Below are 17,255 nucleotides of genomic sequence, written 5' to 3' on the forward strand. Positions count from 1 at the left end.
AATTGAATGGATGGAGGAAGGAAGGAGAAAGTGAAGAAAATTTATATTTGTTAAATGGAAACAATGGTAAATAAATATCATAATTATATCGATGAAATGAATCACGATGGCAGATGTTTTGAGTTACCTGGCTAAAAACATGATAATATGTCATGATGCATCAGGACAGACTGGCAGCCAGGGTAGCCTGTCCTCCTCACACAAGCCAACGTAGCATGAGCGTGTACCCAAAAAAGAGTTTAAAACCTTCACTGTCATCGTCCCTAATCATATTCTTCTATTTTTACTTTTCCTCTAAGAGGGTGAAAATGACATCACACCACTGTGTCAGATGATCATCAAGAGCTTTGTTAGCCAAGAAGAGTTTCTCTTATCCTGTCCTCATAAGACATTTGCATAGATTTGCACAGTGTGTCCACATGACAGAGAATCTAGTCATACATTGATTGTACTAATTTATTCAGCCAGGCGCATTCAATTCCAGAGATTGAAGTGCTATCACACAAACGGGATTAAAACCGGATGACGATCGCACAATTAATATTGTCTCATTTTCTAAATGACTTATGTATGACTTATATTTGGTTAAATTGTGTTTGCTGGTCTAATAACATTAAGGGTAATATGGTAAATGTAGGCTGTAAATGTACCGTCTCTCCGAGTCTCCAGAGCAGCATGAATATGTATGGAGACATCCTTGGCCTCGCTGCTGATTAGGAAAAGTGGAATAAATTGATGGTCGGGCTGTGTTTTTTTAGTAAAATACAATATTAGGTTGTCCATATGTAAATGTTACACACACACGCACACACATACACACATCTATTTTAGGCCTGATGCATTCAAGAACAATTTTAACTCCTGAATAATGGTATGGTGGTGAGTGCAAGCTCATCATTTGGCTCCCATCGATTTCAGATTTTATTTCAGTGTGTGTACACACAGGTCTGTATGCACTTATCTAATACATACAGTATGCACATGAGTGTATAAATTAAAGGTGCATTGTGGAGTTTTCTTAAACATAAAGGAAAATTCTGTTTAAGTCCAAAACATATTAAATGTATCCTTGAGGCTTAAGAAACAAGGATGTATGTACATTCTTGATGCTGTGGAAAATGGGACAAGTATTGCTCTATAGTGCTACTAGTGGTCAAAAAACTTTACTGGGTACTTTTAGATAACAACACCAACATTCTCTACATTTGTTTTTTATGACTTGGGTGCACAAAACACTTCCTCGGATGAGATTTTTATAGATCCACAATGTTTGAATTCTCAGTAGATTCCTTTATGGTCAGATGCTACTTTAGTCGGCCACCCTGTGGAAAAGGCGGAATAAACTGGTGATCACTCAGAAAAGGGAGGAGAAAAAGCATGAAGAGAAAATATACCCTGTGAAACATATATGCATTTCTGGCTACTTGGACCATATTTCCCATTGGGGTGCAATACTAAAAAAGAGAGCACAACACCAGAGAACACTATGACTGAAAACTGAAGCAAGTTTGGCAGTGCCTTAGGATGCAGCATCGCAATTTTCACAAGATGAGAGTGGACGAAAGGGGAATAGCAAAAGTTGTAGTCCATCGTCCATCGTTACTTGCATCATATGAACATATATAAGTAGAGCAACATGCTTAGTTGGCAACTATGTCGGTGTGACTGTAAATGTACTTTGCTGTACTTGTGTGAGGTTTATTTAGGCTATTGCTTCCATTTCCTTCTGCTACTTGCGTCATCCTGCTGTCCATACTCTATTTTGGTCACTTCTGACCTCCACTCATACACCTCTTCCATGCATCGCATTCTCCACAGGCACCACTCATTCTTTCCTTCATTCACTCTATTCCCTTCTCCCCTCCCCATGCCCTCAATCCCTCTTACCGTCCTCCATCACTGCTCTTCTCTAAACGTCCTCTTCTTTCTTGTCCTTGTTTTATGCAGTATTTTCTATAAATAGATATATATATATTTTAATCCATGTTCATCATTTATCCTCCTTGGCTCTAAATGAAATGCACCAGAAACTAGATATAAAAAACAATTTGGCTTTTCCTAGGCTTTTCAGATTTTATACCTTTAAGTCACAGGGTCCATATTGTGTGCGTGTGTGTGTGTATGTGTGTGTATGTGCGCGCACTTTCTGCCCCCTATTGGGGTTGAGGCCAGTGACACCCTCAGGGCTGTGCTGTCCAATCCCCTCCATGCTGCGTTTCTATAGGATTGAATTAACCTCCTGCCTCTCTTGACAATGCACATACACATAATCATCCAGTCTCTCGCACACATCCACACACACACTTTGTCTATGCCAATCACCTTTCCCCTGTCAAGGCTATATTATTAGCTTGGGGCACTTCAGCAACTATTATCACTTACATTCACCCATGGGAATCAACCTACTAAATGCACACAATCTGTTTATTTGTTTTCTTTAAAAAGTGTCATAGAATAAATTGCACATCACTGGCTGCATTACAATAGCTGTAGTATTAAAAGTTTTGCTGGCTGTAAAACTTACTGCTGCAGTGATTGATCTATGACCATGAGAGGGCAGAATGTAGACAAATAAATAAAAGATAAGGACAGCAATTCTGCTTTCACATGTGAGTTGAATTTTTGGGATTTGCTAAATTTTTTCCTTCCTATGTGTAGTTCAGTTCAGGCAACTTAAACCCTAAAAAAGCAGTATTTCACTGTACTGGTTCAGAGTTTGGTAGTATGAAATGTAACACCAGTAACCACAGTGATGCCTCACTATCCTGAATCACCCTGCAGTACATACATCAATGCAGTAAAGCAGGGGTCGGCAACTAAGTTTGGACCCGGGCCAAATTTTTTTCTGACAATTCCATCGCGGGCCATGACCATGCGGGGGCCATACTTACTTTTAAATTTAAAATTTTAAAGTAAGTAATATTTATAAACAGTATACTTGGTCTTGTGTTGTGACTCTCTGTAAACAGAGATGAGTTAGTGAAAATGTTTGTACTTACGTTTGTAAATACTGACACACATGTTATTAATGTGCATACTGGTCCTGGTAAGCTCTAATTGGTTTTCTGAGGAAAAGCGACTGCTGCATATCAAACCTTCCAGCTATCTATTGGCCACTAGTGGGTGATTTTAAGTGCCACTAATTCACTGGCCATTGACACATCAGACTATTTATTAAAGTACACTAACCTAATGAATGGCCCATAGAATGGAGAGTTAAAACATTTACTGTCCTAAGAGAGAGATAGACAGCAATAGACACAGAAAGAGTAAGGGAAGGGGGAGCGAGAGAGGAAAAGAGAGAGGAGAGAGTGAAAATAAATGGCCTATCGTATATAGAGTTAAGACGTTAAAAGTGCAAATAGACAGCTGACCCTCTTATAGCTCACACATGCAGCTCAAAAGCGCTCGGCCACCTAAGCCACTTTGCACCCTGTGAGATAGAGGGATGGGGGAACAGAATGGAAAAAAAAGAGAAATGATGGAGAATTTGATGACACAAGAGGATGAGATGTTGGAGAAATAGAAAGAGGCGAGCGATGGAAGCCAGGCAAGTGGACATAGATGATTTATAGTTATAGTGAATAAGATAGAAACAAAATGAATGACAAAAAGAATGAAGGGAAGATCATAGAGAACATAGAAGAAATAAATCATTTGCTCAAATGAAGGGACATAAATTACACGCAGAGTGGTTTGCTAGTTAGAATGTAAACTAAGTAGGCCATATGTGATTTGATGGAGAGAGGGTCATTGGAGAGCACGGGACAAGGAGAGAAGAAAGAAATGTAAAGAAGAGACAAAGAAAAACAAGGAGACAGCGACATGAGAGAAAAGAAAGTTACTCTTCATTTCATCTTTTTACTGCGCTCACGTAATCCCTCTGCCATGCTTTCTATTCTCTTTATATTCTTTGGATATTATTTGCTGTCTCAATTGAGACAAAGGAGAGGACACATATAGGAAAAATGAAAAATTGATCAAAAGGTTATTTGTTATGAAAGTCGAATATGTTACTGTTTTTTATCTATAAATGAAGTGTTCATTACTTACAATTCAATTTAATTCAATATATATATATATAAATACTCTGCCGATATTTGTCTACTAGTTTGTTTGCCACTGTGTTATTCTCCTTATCTGTGTTTTGTGTGTGTTTTGTGCGTGCGTGTGTGTGTGTGTGTGTGTGTTTGTCTGTGTGTTTGTCTGTGTGTGTGTGTCAGGGGAGCTAGATGCTGTGAAAGGCCATTACCACCGTGAGTCCATGTCACTAGGCCTGCGAAACCCAAGGGAACCCTACCACTGATACAAGGGGATATGGGGATAAGACACACACACACACACACACACACACACACACACACAAACACACACAAACACACACACACACACACACACACACCCAAAGGCACATAGAAATTTAGACACATACAAATAGAGCTTACATATGACCATATGTGGACCCCAGAAGACTGTAAAATTATAAATCACACATGCCAAAAAACAAACAAAAAAAAAAAACACCCACCCACACACACATAAATAATATATATATGTATATACACACACGGGGGGTTAAATAGCCCCAAAACAGACCTTTGAAACACCATCAGTGTGAAGCTGCCACACATTAGCACTTTACAGGTCACAGCATCTAAAACAGATATGGTCACCCTTAGAGACTGACACTGTTTGGCACTGTATTAAGAGAAGAAAATCACATACAGAGCTTCTCCAAAACCAAAAAATGAGAACCACCCTGAAATGAAATCAGACTTCAGTGTGAGGTGTTTGTGTAACCGTATCACTTTTCATTAGTCCTACTTAGATTTTTTTTTTAATCACAAATTTCTGAATAAAATTGCCGGATCTTCCCTCAGGACTTCAGGCTTCTTCTTATCAGCTGTGACAAAACAAAGGTAACCAATGAGAATAAGTGCACTGCGAAACATCTTATATGTTTTCTCCATATTTGAGCTTCTGTCTGTGTTAAGCAATTTAGCATACTGTTTATTTTGAAGAGCAATATATGTTTTTATTCCACTTTCTTACTGTACATGCTACTGCTACAGCACTTTAAACTGTCACTATGAACATTTCAGAGTTGGACAATGATAAATGAAGAAAATGAAGATCATTACATGGCAGGAAACCATTTACAATGAAAAGAAAAACAATTACATTACAGACACCAATATAAACACCATTATATACGTGCAACTGCATACAAATGTATATAGAAATAAAAGTGATAATCGGACAGCTGTTGTCACTTTGCTTCTTCCTCTTTAGCACGTGCAGAGTAGATGCTGCCAGGATAAGGAAGTCAGACCACATTTTAAGATGTTTCTGATGACTATGAATTGTAAAGAACACTTGCCTCTTCTCATCTCCTTAAAGCTTATATTACATTCAGTGCTCTATGCTCTTAGAAAACAGTGCTCCTGTCTGTCCCCACAGTTAAAAACAAGTCAGCAGGCTGCAGGGCCTTCACGTGTCACCAAGCTTTCCTCTGAAATAACCTCCCAGCTGACATCAGTCTGACTCTGTTGTGGCCTCGAAATCCAAACTTGAAACTCATCTCTTTGCCTTAACGCTCACTTTTTTAATTATATTGCACCTGTTACCATTGTGGGACGGTCTCAGCTTCAGTTCTATCTATCAAGCCTAGTATTTATAATGCATGTTTGTCCTGCTAAGAACAATACTGTAAACATTCTGAGAAAACCACTGCATCTCTCTAACCATCTGTTTGTTTGTTTATCTCCCACAGGCATGGGAGCATTCAAGCTGTGTATCTCTCTGTTCTCTCCCTCTCTCTCTCATTTCTCATCCTTCTCCCCTCTTTTCACTCAGGCTTCTCTGTGCTTGACCATCAGTCTTTCTTTCTCTCTCTCTCTCGACTATTGGTGGCTCATTCCAGATGTTTTGGATCTGGATCGTCCTCAAGGAGATTCCGCCTCTCCTCTTGTCTCTCTGTCTCTCTGTTTGTGTTTCTTCTGTTCTAACTGTGTGAATGGGCACTTGAGTTTTGCCTCTTGTGTGTAGTGTGTCGTCTTTCCAGGTTGCCGTGGTGGACAGGTGGTCATGTGGTACAAGAGATCTGGACCTAGAACTTACTTGATGTCCTTCTGGAGCCATATTCCTCATATATGTTTACAATCTATTCATAAATTGTCATCCTGATTGCCCATACTCTGGCATATTCTGTACACACAGCATCTAATGCACTTCTGTCCATCTTTCTGTTTCTCTTCCTGATGTTTCTTCTATTTTTCTCCATTAAAGTGGATTTCTTTATCCTAATCAAGGGTCTGAGAATAGAGGGTCACATGCTGTACAGGTCATAATGATGTTGCCAAATTTATAATATTGGACTATATGAATTAAATTTACTTGAACTAATCACCAGACAAGGCTAAATAAAGTTCCAAAAACACGTGAAGTGATTTCTACCAACATACATGCAGACATAGTACTGTAGTTTACTTCAAGAATCCATGTCTGACAATACTACACTTTGGTTTGTAAACTGGTTTCAATGAAGATTTTCTGCGTGCACAGGCCATTCTAAACGTCCATCAAATTGTGTACCTCTCTCATTCATGAATTTTCTTTGGGAGTGTCACATTTACAGTAAATGAATGTAATGGAGTTATTTGAATAGAAAAGGATTGGATTCATTAAGTTGTGGAAATATTGGTAACATTCAACACTTCATATCTGCGAGGCAGCTTCTACGACTGTCTAGACTAATGGTGCCATTAGGTGTTATGGGAAGCTATAACTGTGTGTCACTGGTATAACAGTGAAACTTTATGCATGTAAATGGAGAATGAAATGGGGCTTAAAAATTAACCCTGCGGGACCCCCAAAATAATGTCCGCTATGGATGAATTGCCTATGATAACTGGAAATTCCTAATCAGTTATCACAGTTATATCCTCATTTTCGTGCTTAGGTTTCACAATCACTTGTGTCATCCGTTAATCAGTTAGGCAAGTAAGTAAGTTTTATTTTCATGCAAAAATTAAATTAAATTACTGAATTGAATAAATAAGTAAAAATATTGATAAATATAGTGGGAGGCCATTATAAGAGAAAAGAGGAAAAAGCAGAGGAACGGGATAAAGGGATGAAAGATGCTCACAGAGAGACAGCGATAGAAGGAGAGATGTAGATGAAGCCAGAAGGTGGAGGAGGAGAAGAGAGGAGTTAAGTTGGCCATTAGCGATGCAGCGTGTGGAGCCCACTCCTACATGCGTTCCACAAGGTTAACGATAAGCGCCCCTCAGCAGCTGAAATGCTCAAGTAGCTTTTATCGTATCATAATAATGAATCAAAGATAAAATAAAATAAATGAACTCCAAACGGCAAGCAAGTAAAATAAAACGTATGTGCAGAGGGCCGGGTGACCAGGCAGCAACCCAAACAGAAAAGAGAGAGAGAGCGAGAGAGAGAGAGAGGAAACATCTAGAAAGGGAGAAAGAGTAAAAAATCTCGCTCACTTTCAGCTAATATCTTCTTATGTCATCTGGTTGAAAAATATTTGCCTGCGGGTCAGGGCTCCCCCTGTTAGAAAAAGGCTTCTTAAAACGCTTCGCGGCTCTCTGCTACATTAAATATCTGGCCTCTGCATCCCATTTACTGCTGCTGGCTATTAGAGGAGAGAGGGAGAGAGAACGAGAGAGAAATAAGGAAGTGTGTGAGGTTGACAGAGCAAGAGGGAATAGAGTAAAAGAAAAAAAGGGGGGGAGTATGATGGGATGGCAGTAACAAAGAGGGCTGTCTGAAAGTAAAAATAAAAAACAAACAAACAGCACAACAGATACAAAAAACCTCTCTGTTGATTTGTTTTCTAGACATGTTTGCTTTTGCTTTTGTAGGATCTTGAATTCTTTTTAATGTTGTACACAGTATGTCTTATGTCAGTGTGTGTGTGTGTGTGTTGAGTGCCCTTGGCAAGAGCAGGAGATCTGGCCATTCAGAATGGACAGTAGTTAGCCACCCACCGGAGCAAGCTGTTACCACTTCCTCTTGCCTCCCCTCCCCTTCTCTTTCCCTTCCCTCTCAATCTTTCCAGTCATTCTTCACTGGTCTATTCTTTGAATTCACGTGTAAAGACAGCAGTTGAAACAAAGAACAATAACGGCATAACAGGATCCCAGGGTTCACCATTGACGATTTGATGCTCTACAGCATTTAGCAAATAAATGGTAAATGTTCTCCGTTACTTTGACAACCACAGCTTTAGCAAGTCATTATAACGCACTTGAAGAGTGCAAAAATGCATGTATTCAATAGAATGGGTTTGCTTAACAATGATCTATGCTGGAAGTGTGGGGAAAAAAGTGGCCCATTTGTATATATGCATTATGGGAATGTTCCAAGATGTTGCCCCTGTGGGAAAATGTTTTAGATTATATAGGTAAATGGCTGAATTGTGAACTTTCCAGATCGCCAAGACTATGTCTCCTAGCAGACAAAACAATGGTGCCACACTTAAACAAACATATTTCTGGAATCTTAAAAACTGGCCTAATGACTTATGCACGGACAATTTTGATGTGTTGGAGGGAGCCTCATGCCCCCACACTGAATATGTGGAGAACTCAGATGATGGAAACTGTTGCATGTGAGAAAATGTTGGGGAGATTAAACAGTGAAAATTATATGACAAACGAACAGTGGGACAGTTTTGGTAAATGTATATCTAGAGAGAACAGCTAAAGCATGTATAGATATAATTGTTTTGTATTGATATGTTTTACATTACACTCTGTCTGAATAATGGACTGACCCTCACATCTGAATGTATGTTATTTATTGAACTGTTTCCTGTTTATAATTATGAAAAATTATAAAAAACTCTAAAAAAAAAAAAGTATTTATTTTGAGAATTGAACTCCAGTTTAAGCCCAGTGGTGTTTGAAAGTCAGTGAAGTTTTGGTGTTGGTATGGGATAGCCAGTTTCATCAGCACACTGCTGGGGTCATTCATACAGTTAAGCCGTGCTGCGGGACGGTTGCAGTCCTCCTGTTTAATTTCCCTCTCATGCTCCTGACCTTTTGTACCCTGTCCCATCAGCTATCAATCATGCTTAGTGTTTTTGTCCTCGAGTTTGTTTGAACAAAGTGAACTCTCACTGAGTTTTGAAGCAGACATCGTGCTACCAGGTGCTCTGCATAACACCGTGTGAGAGAATTTATACCAGCCGATGTGAGCTGTTGCTAAACAAAATGGCGTCTAGGCGTCACACAGTTTATAAAGGGCAGCTGCCACCTGTTTCTTGCCGCTGCTCTTTTCCACCTGCAGGTGTGTGATCCAAAAAGTCAAAAGGAGTGTCTAGATTGTTCCAAGCTCTAAGTGGGTGTTCCAGATGGAAAACAGCCCTGCATTAAAACAATGCAATGAGCTGTGTTAGGGAGGACATTTTGCTCCAGATACTGGTGAGATAATACGATCCAATAACAGATCCATGAGATTGAAGGCTCACCAGACGCCAGAACAACTCTGGAATATCATGGCTGCAATTATTTCATCTTTCATTGTGACGATCATCAGGTAAAGAGTAGAAGTCTGACATTCAAGTCACAAAGTAATCTAAGAACGCTTTATTTATTTGATTGGCCAATTCAACACCTTGCTGGATGATGCTCAACTGTTCAACCTTTCTGTCGGACAAACCTGCTTTTGTTTTTCTGCACAGCATTGTAGGACTGACCTCATTGAGATGAATGGGACAGTGTTTTTTTAAAGGACTGTTATCTATCTAAAAGTGGCGTAAACATAATCTTGTGAAAGCACTGCTGGAAACGATCTGTGACCTATGATCCTTGAAATTATGTTTGATGCTGGGAATCCCTAAGAATACACAACCATATCGGAAAACATCAGTGTGTGTAAAAATCAGAGACAAAGACAGGTGTCAAAACTGGAAGCCTGGTTTTAATTGATATTGCTCTACTGTAATAATCCTGAAAGGCATAGTCTGGAGTAACACATGTAATGTTTCAACCCATAGTAGTTTAAGTTACAGAATCATAGGTCTCTCTTTTTGCATTGAACAATATATACAATGTGAAATAAATACATTTACACAAATGGACATTATTGTTGGAGCACACTTGTATGATACACGTCACAAAAATATACAGGTTATTGTTTCTTTTTTTTTTTTTTCATTTACTGATGTGAAGCACATCTAAAATCTACGGACATGTTTTTAATAACACTACAGGGTCTTCTCTCGTACACAACTCGTCTCCGCCACACAAGGGTCCTTTTATCTTCAAATATCCTTTGTATCCAAATGTGTTGTCTTTCTCTCTCCCTTAAATATTTTCTTCACATTTGCAAATTCACGCTGCAGGGTTAGCTGCAGCACAAGTGGCAGTTACATTTGGGGATTAAATACAACTAAATGACTAAACACTGTAGAGCTGTAGATAGACACAGTTTGGCCTTAGCAGATTTTAGGGGCAGCCATGGTAGACGGACAATCCTGCTTTGTCGCTATGCCTAAATAACCTTCTGTTTTTCCAGCCAAACTATTGTTATATAGAGTATTCGGAGCTAATGGATCTACGTTCAAAATGAGGGCAATAACATGGTGCCCAAAGTGCAACCAGGTCAAACTCTTTCTATCATTGGCTCTGCAAAAACCCAGTCGGTTCTTCTTCCAGCGCTCCTCATAGAAAATACCAGTTTGGTTTGTTGTCATTTATATGCTTTAACACTAACTGCAAGATAATCTTAAGAGCTACAACAGCATTTGGATGTATAACCCAACACAAACAAGTGCAACTCTTGTGTTCGTCATTGTACGGTCATTAAAATATTGCATTTAAAACAAAAAATGTTCAAGGGAAATCTCTTTCGTCTTGCACATCTAAATCATATCTTGGCTATGAGCAGCAGGTTATATCAAAACCTATGAAAGAATAACACCATCTCCCTCATGATTTCATAAGCTGGAAGGGTTTGTTCTTTTTTTTAGTCATCTGATTTTGCGTTCATTCAGTGATCCTAGTCACCCAGCTGACCATCAATTGAAATCAACACTGATAATTCGATATTTAAATAAATTTGGAAACATTCTACAAAATCAGTATCAACCCAAATCCAGCTTAGCGTTAATCACTTCAGGGAGACATGTAACATCTTTCAACATGTTGATTTGATCAGAAATACAGAGGATTGGTTTGACAACTAACAAATAAAAAAAGTAAAACTATAACAGAAGAGAAACAATCATAAAAAAGAGCACCTTTCTTCCATATGTTGTTTGTAGATTAATGTACAGCAGATGATAAGAAATATCATCGTTCTGACAATGAAAAGTTACAATCAAAACGGGAAATTCAACTCTGTCATTGGGGACTTCACTTATAAATATCTTTTATGCACCTGTGAAATATGGTATGTATATTTCCTCTCTAAAAACACGGACGTTTAAGACCTTTGACGAGTTGTAGACTCTTTGAATTTATGCTATTTGTAGCGCAGAATCTATAAATCTATAAATGTGTATAAAGACATACAATGAGTATAATAACTGGGGCCAAAGCAGAAACATGTCCCACAGTGAAATGAGTGCATGGTGAAGAGAAAAAGCAAGAGCAAACTAAACATGTCAAGCTTTTTCTTAAACATTTGCCATCAACCCACAAAAACCTTCAGTCGTAACCTTCACTTGTTCGATCAATTTTTACTCTTTGTTGTAAAAGAAGATATTTTCCTGGAAATGAGCTGAAAAATGGGACACAACAATGGGGGAAAAAAAGGTTGTTATCGTCATATTTTGTCTTTTTGACTGCTGAAACGGTAAAGATAATGATTGAGCCGAGCTGTATGGAAGGCAGTTATGTACAGCGAGTTTATCAAAAAAGAGTCACCTACAGTTCTGAATTACTCAAATGTCCTTTTCATTTCATCGTTATTAAACCTAAAGATATACAGTATATTGTTTATTCTACAGGAAAGTTACACAAATGATCCCTTTTTAAATACTTGTATGGTGTTTCTTCATTTAGATACTAAATATTTAATTATTTATGTATAGTTTGGTAAAGATGAATACTGTAATTTGATCTTGGTGGTCTAGTTAAGTTTCTAGAAGAAGAGCCTTATATCCGGTTCGGTTCATTGGGAGAGAATCCGGTACCCAGAACCCCAGCGGACTGATCCGACAGACAGACAACATGGCCTCTACTCTACTCTGTGTTGTCTAAAGAAGAAGCACACGGCACAAGAACGGGAATCACCACAAGAAAAAGTACACAGCAACGCCTTAGAGGACTCAACAGAGGAGGAAAGGACCGAACAGAAAGAGGACTTTAAACAAAAACAGATAAAAACAAAGAAACAGGGTTTTTTCTTGACAGAAAAAACAGCGAACATGAAACACACATCGAGGCTGAACTACATTTTTTTTTCTTTTTTTTCTCGATTTTGTTTCCAATAAAATGTCTTATGTTAGAATTATAATCTGTATAATTTACAATATACAATGTTTAAGAAGGCTGAGAAAATACCCCTTACTAATAATACTGATGTTTGATACAGAGCGTGTGATGTTAGAGATCAACTACACTTAAACTGCAGCACTCCTCAGCTGTGACAAGTTGCCATTTTATATTAGATTGCACCGTCGTCTAGATTACACATTTTGGCATTCTTATTCGGCTTTAGAAATTACATAAATAATGATTTATTAAAAACAATTCATCAACTGTCTTCACCTGTTAAAGCTGTGATCAGTCAACCGCATAGTATGCAGTCCTGCTATAACAATGAAACACTGTTTCTTCACTCGACTGTACGATGTCAGACAGTTTCCTGTTAGCTCAGCTTTCCATGCCTTGCCCCTGAAACAGGCATTTTTTATGCTGAAAAAAAAAACACTTTAAAGTCTGTGTTGATACGAGTTTAATTAATTAAGTTAATTAAGTACACATTTTCAAAAATGCAATTTGATGAGACCTCTGTGAGTTCATTTGAAACACAGGCAATGTTGTAGATTTTAAGTACAACACAAAGCTGAGAAACAAATGTATGTATATCAGTAAAACTGCCTGTATGGATGGATTCCCCTGTACAATTTACTCTAAAGGCTAACTATCATTAATTTAATCCATTTAGATTATATTTGGTAGGACTGTTGCTTTTATTACAACACATCAACATTTCCCTTAAAATAAAGTGTCTAACAACAAGAAGTGGAATAGCGAGCTAACAAGAAACTGTTTGTTTTTTTTAAATTGGATGATATTTTGTTTTTGCATTTCGTACCATCTCCGTCAGCACAGATCAGATTATTCTGATGGTCCCCGCACTCGGCCACAAGAGGCTGAAGAAACACACATCTCAAAGACAAAAACTGTGTATTACTTAACAGTTGATTTTAAACAAAGGACTGTCTTGTTTTAATCAGATTAAAAGTGACAGCAAAAAGAGCCTGGTCACAAGAAAGGTGCAAACATCAGAACCGTGTGATAATGCAAATTAGATGTTGGATCTTTTAGCTGCTTGTGCTGCTTCTTCAACCCACATAATAACTATTCTTCACACAGCTTTTATGTGAGAGCATTAACATCTCATGGTCCATATTTGTTCCTGCCTAACTGTCTCTAACAAAGGAAATATTGACCGATATCTAATAGCTTATGGCAAGTTACACAGAGAGAAAGAGAAGCTACAAACTCTCCTCAAATCCTCATCCTCTCTCTCCCAAATTTTAGACTGGCACGTTATGTTAATATTGCAGACTTAGTCCATATGCACAAACCCCTCCTTTAAAAACCACTATTGCTCAGAGTTTTCTAAGATAAACGCTGATTTGTTAATACATTATTACTTGTTATATTTATATATATATGATAATTGCTGAAAGTGGTCAAGCTGATAGAAAAAAGGAAAGACATATTGATTGATTCAGTTTTAAGAAGACAATATTAATAACAAAAACAAAGCCATGTTATGTGTCATATACAGGATGACAGTTATTTACAACCCTAATACTGGTATCATCGCTAAGATTATTTTCAAGATAGAAATAAAGAAAAAAATAAGGAGTTTGAAAGCAACAATAGTTGTTCTTCAGTCAGTTTAGTCAGCACACCTTTCCTTCTGGTTTGTATTGCGTTGAGTGACTGAATCCCCCTCATCACTCCCTTAATGACTCACAAAATATCTCTGTACTGATGCAAGAGATGAGCTGGAAGTTGTGAATGCAACAGAGCAACGAGGGAAGTACTGACGTGACTTTGCAGTTTTTGGAGTTTGGGTAATGAGCATGGACTGGACTATTCTTAATGGCACATTGACAGACTGAAATATCTACTGACTTGTGTGTGCGTGTGTGTGTGTGTGTGTGTGTGGAGAGCTACAAACCCGGGCCACTACGAGGCTAGAAATGTTTCAAACAAACGTTCAATCACAAGAGGAGCGTCTGACAGAATAAATAGCATCACAGAGAATGTGGACTGAGCCTACCAGCTGGACAAGCAGGGATCCATTCTTGACGGTATAAATCAAGTCTTATTTAGATATTTGTTAGTAAGATTTTTTTCACTTATCAGCTCTGTCAACCAATCACACCTCGAGTGGTTTGGATATTTGAAAGCATTTTCAGCCATGTCGAGTGTGCAAACACTAATACTGTGTTAATACAGACAGGTTTGGGAGACCAGGGTCACCGGTACTCAACAAATAGTAACGCTGCAGTTGAAGTAGGGGAATCATGGGAAACTAGGAGCTGAATTCAGGGAGAATCAGAAAGTGTTTACAGCAGTGGTTTCCAATCCTGGTCCTTCAAACATTGAGCCCTGCTGGTTTTCATAATGACCAGAAACATTTTAAAATAACTGGCGGAGCAGAAAACCAGCAGCACTCTCAAGGCCCAGCACTGAAAGCCACTGGTAGATCATAGCAGAAACAGTTTTGGGTTGTGAAAGTAAGGTTTGCTGGCATCCTCTGAATGGATGAGCTCCATTCTTTGGCAGGGCAAATCTCCTCTTCTTTTCTTTCTGTCCATCCATCCAAACTTCATTGTACATGTAATTTGACAACAAACGTCATTAATACTTCTTTAGTGTTCATTTTTTCTCCACTCGTCGTCTTCTTGAACACTTAAAAAAACTCTGTTTGGGGAAATTAGAGAGGGAAAAGGAGACACGAGTGCAGTCTTACAGTCTCTCAGGACTAAAATGAAGAGTTTTTAGTTTCTTTTAAATGTGTTCTCGTAAGTGTTTGTCATTAATAACATCTTAGTTGTTATTAAATGCATAAGAGTTTTGCCATCTTCAATGTTCAGCGCCACCGTGGTAACTGGTAAGTGCCTGTTAATAGTTTTAAAAGGAAATCTTCCCTTGGTAAGAGGGGCGTCATGTCAGTTTGTCAGCATCTTCCCCAAAAACAAAAGGTCAAGTGAGCGCCTTTTTGCCAAAGACGGTGGAGGTTTAGAGGTTCGGGTAAGAGGTTTAGGTTACTTGTTTATTCATAGGGGGATGTGTCAGCAGACATACTTCAGGGACGTATTTCTGTGTGTGTGTGTGCGTGTGTGTTAGAATGTGTGCGTGTAAAAGAGCAAGAGGTCATTCAAAGTGAGAGTTTGAGTTGAAGCTCAGGTGGTTCAGACTGGCGTCAAGTTGTCCTTCCGTCTATTCTTACGTCCTCAGACCTTGGCTTCCAGCAGCTCCAGGAAGAGTTTGTGCATTGGGACTTTGCCATCCTGCTTGATGCTGTAGAAGTGTTGCACAGCCTTGGTGGAGGTCTGGCGGAGCAGGGGGAGGGTCATGAGCAGCTTGCCCGCCCGGCGGGGATCCTCCTGGTGCTGAGCAGCCTCGTAGTCCTGCAGGGCCTCATGGAGCACATCCTGGAGCTTCTGCACTGCATCCACATCTTCAATGTGCATGGAGTCTACAGAAGGAAGGAAGAATAATACATAATATTAATGAGATATTTGATATTTGCTAAAGATTCAACCCAAAATCCAAACAGGCTCAATGCAGGAATTCTACTGCAAGCCACAACTCAGGGTTAAAAGTTCTCTACGACATAGTGAAATATGATTTTGATGTAAAGTAAAAACATAATAATTATGAATTATACACTCTTTAGTTCCAAATGTCAGTATATATTTTAGCATCGCTCTGTTATGTAGATTTAAAACTTAGAATTTCTACTTGAAACTAAACCTAGGACTGGAGCTTTAAATGCAGAGGCTGCTCCCTTCTCTGTCTTTAAAGTGTGGATCTGTGGGTGTGATGAATGGACAGACAAAGAGACGGGTGGGTGGAGAAAAAACAGATAGACTTGTAGAATGATGGAGAGATGCAGGAACACCTGAGGATCCGTGTGTGTGTGTGTGTGTGTGCACAAGTATTGGGCTGCACACATCTTTAATCTCTCTTTGAGCTGGCATGTAAGGTGTGTTTCAGCATATGTGGCAGTAAAGGCTGAGAATGTCCCTCAATGATAATGCTCCATATTGCCCCTTAGGGAGGCAAAGTCTTAATGTGAGCTGGCCTTTAGCTCCCAACCTCCGATCAATGTCTGCGATCAATGACTACATGCATGTTAAATAATAATCACAAGGCAACTATTGATAGGCCACCACACCCCAACACACACAACGCACACACAAACTAGATGAGACCTATGAGGGCATGTATACACATAAAGGTATTTCATATATAGATACACATGCAAACAAAGTATGACAGCACATGCTGAGTAATGTGTCAGTGGTATATGAACAGTTTTTAATTGAAGTTTTTTTTAGGACCTTATTACCACTTTTACTATTCTCACTATCACTTTGAGGGTAGCTGTGTATTTGATAACAACATATCAAACAGCGGGGATGTAAATATAGATATTGAGAAAGTAGTAATGTGTGTGTGTGTGTTAAAACATTTTTATATAAACAACATGATAATGCACATAAGTTGAATACACACCAGTTGGCAAAGAAAGTATTAACAAACGTGGTTAATGAAACATTTACTGTGTGCAGACAAAATGTGTGAACACATACACAATCAAATACACAGTGCTGGATCTATAGAGTGTAATGCGTGTATCAGTATGCAGGACCAGATCAGACAGAGGGTTGGATTCTATCAGGATCAATAGAAAACTCAGCTTCTATCTGTTCAATCTCAAATATTCTACTTTTTCTGGTTTAAATAAGATATTTTGATCAGTGAAAAGCAGTATGGAGGAGAGGGAATGATATTCATTAAGGTTAA

General features: G+C 38.6%; 1 protein-coding gene across 8 annotated transcripts in view; it reads right to left on the bottom strand.

The window, feature by feature from the left end:
• Positions 1-9,928: 9,928 nt before the first annotated feature.
• esrrga (estrogen-related receptor gamma a) overlaps positions 9,929-17,255 on the bottom strand; it is a 138,312-nt gene continuing 130,985 nt past the window's right edge. For all 8 annotated transcript variants that reach the window (XM_019262433.2, XM_027281646.1, XM_027281643.1 and 5 more), the window contains one exon: positions 9,929-15,921. In XM_019262433.2, the coding sequence (XP_019117978.2) occupies positions 15,677-15,921 (245 nt within the window). In that variant the 3' untranslated portion in view covers positions 9,929-15,676. The remainder of the gene's footprint in view (positions 15,922-17,255) is intronic.

This window comes from Larimichthys crocea, chromosome VIII, assembly GCF_000972845.2.
Source record: "Larimichthys crocea isolate SSNF chromosome VIII, L_crocea_2.0, whole genome shotgun sequence".
NCBI classification, from domain to species: Eukaryota; Metazoa; Chordata; class Actinopteri; family Sciaenidae; genus Larimichthys; species Larimichthys crocea.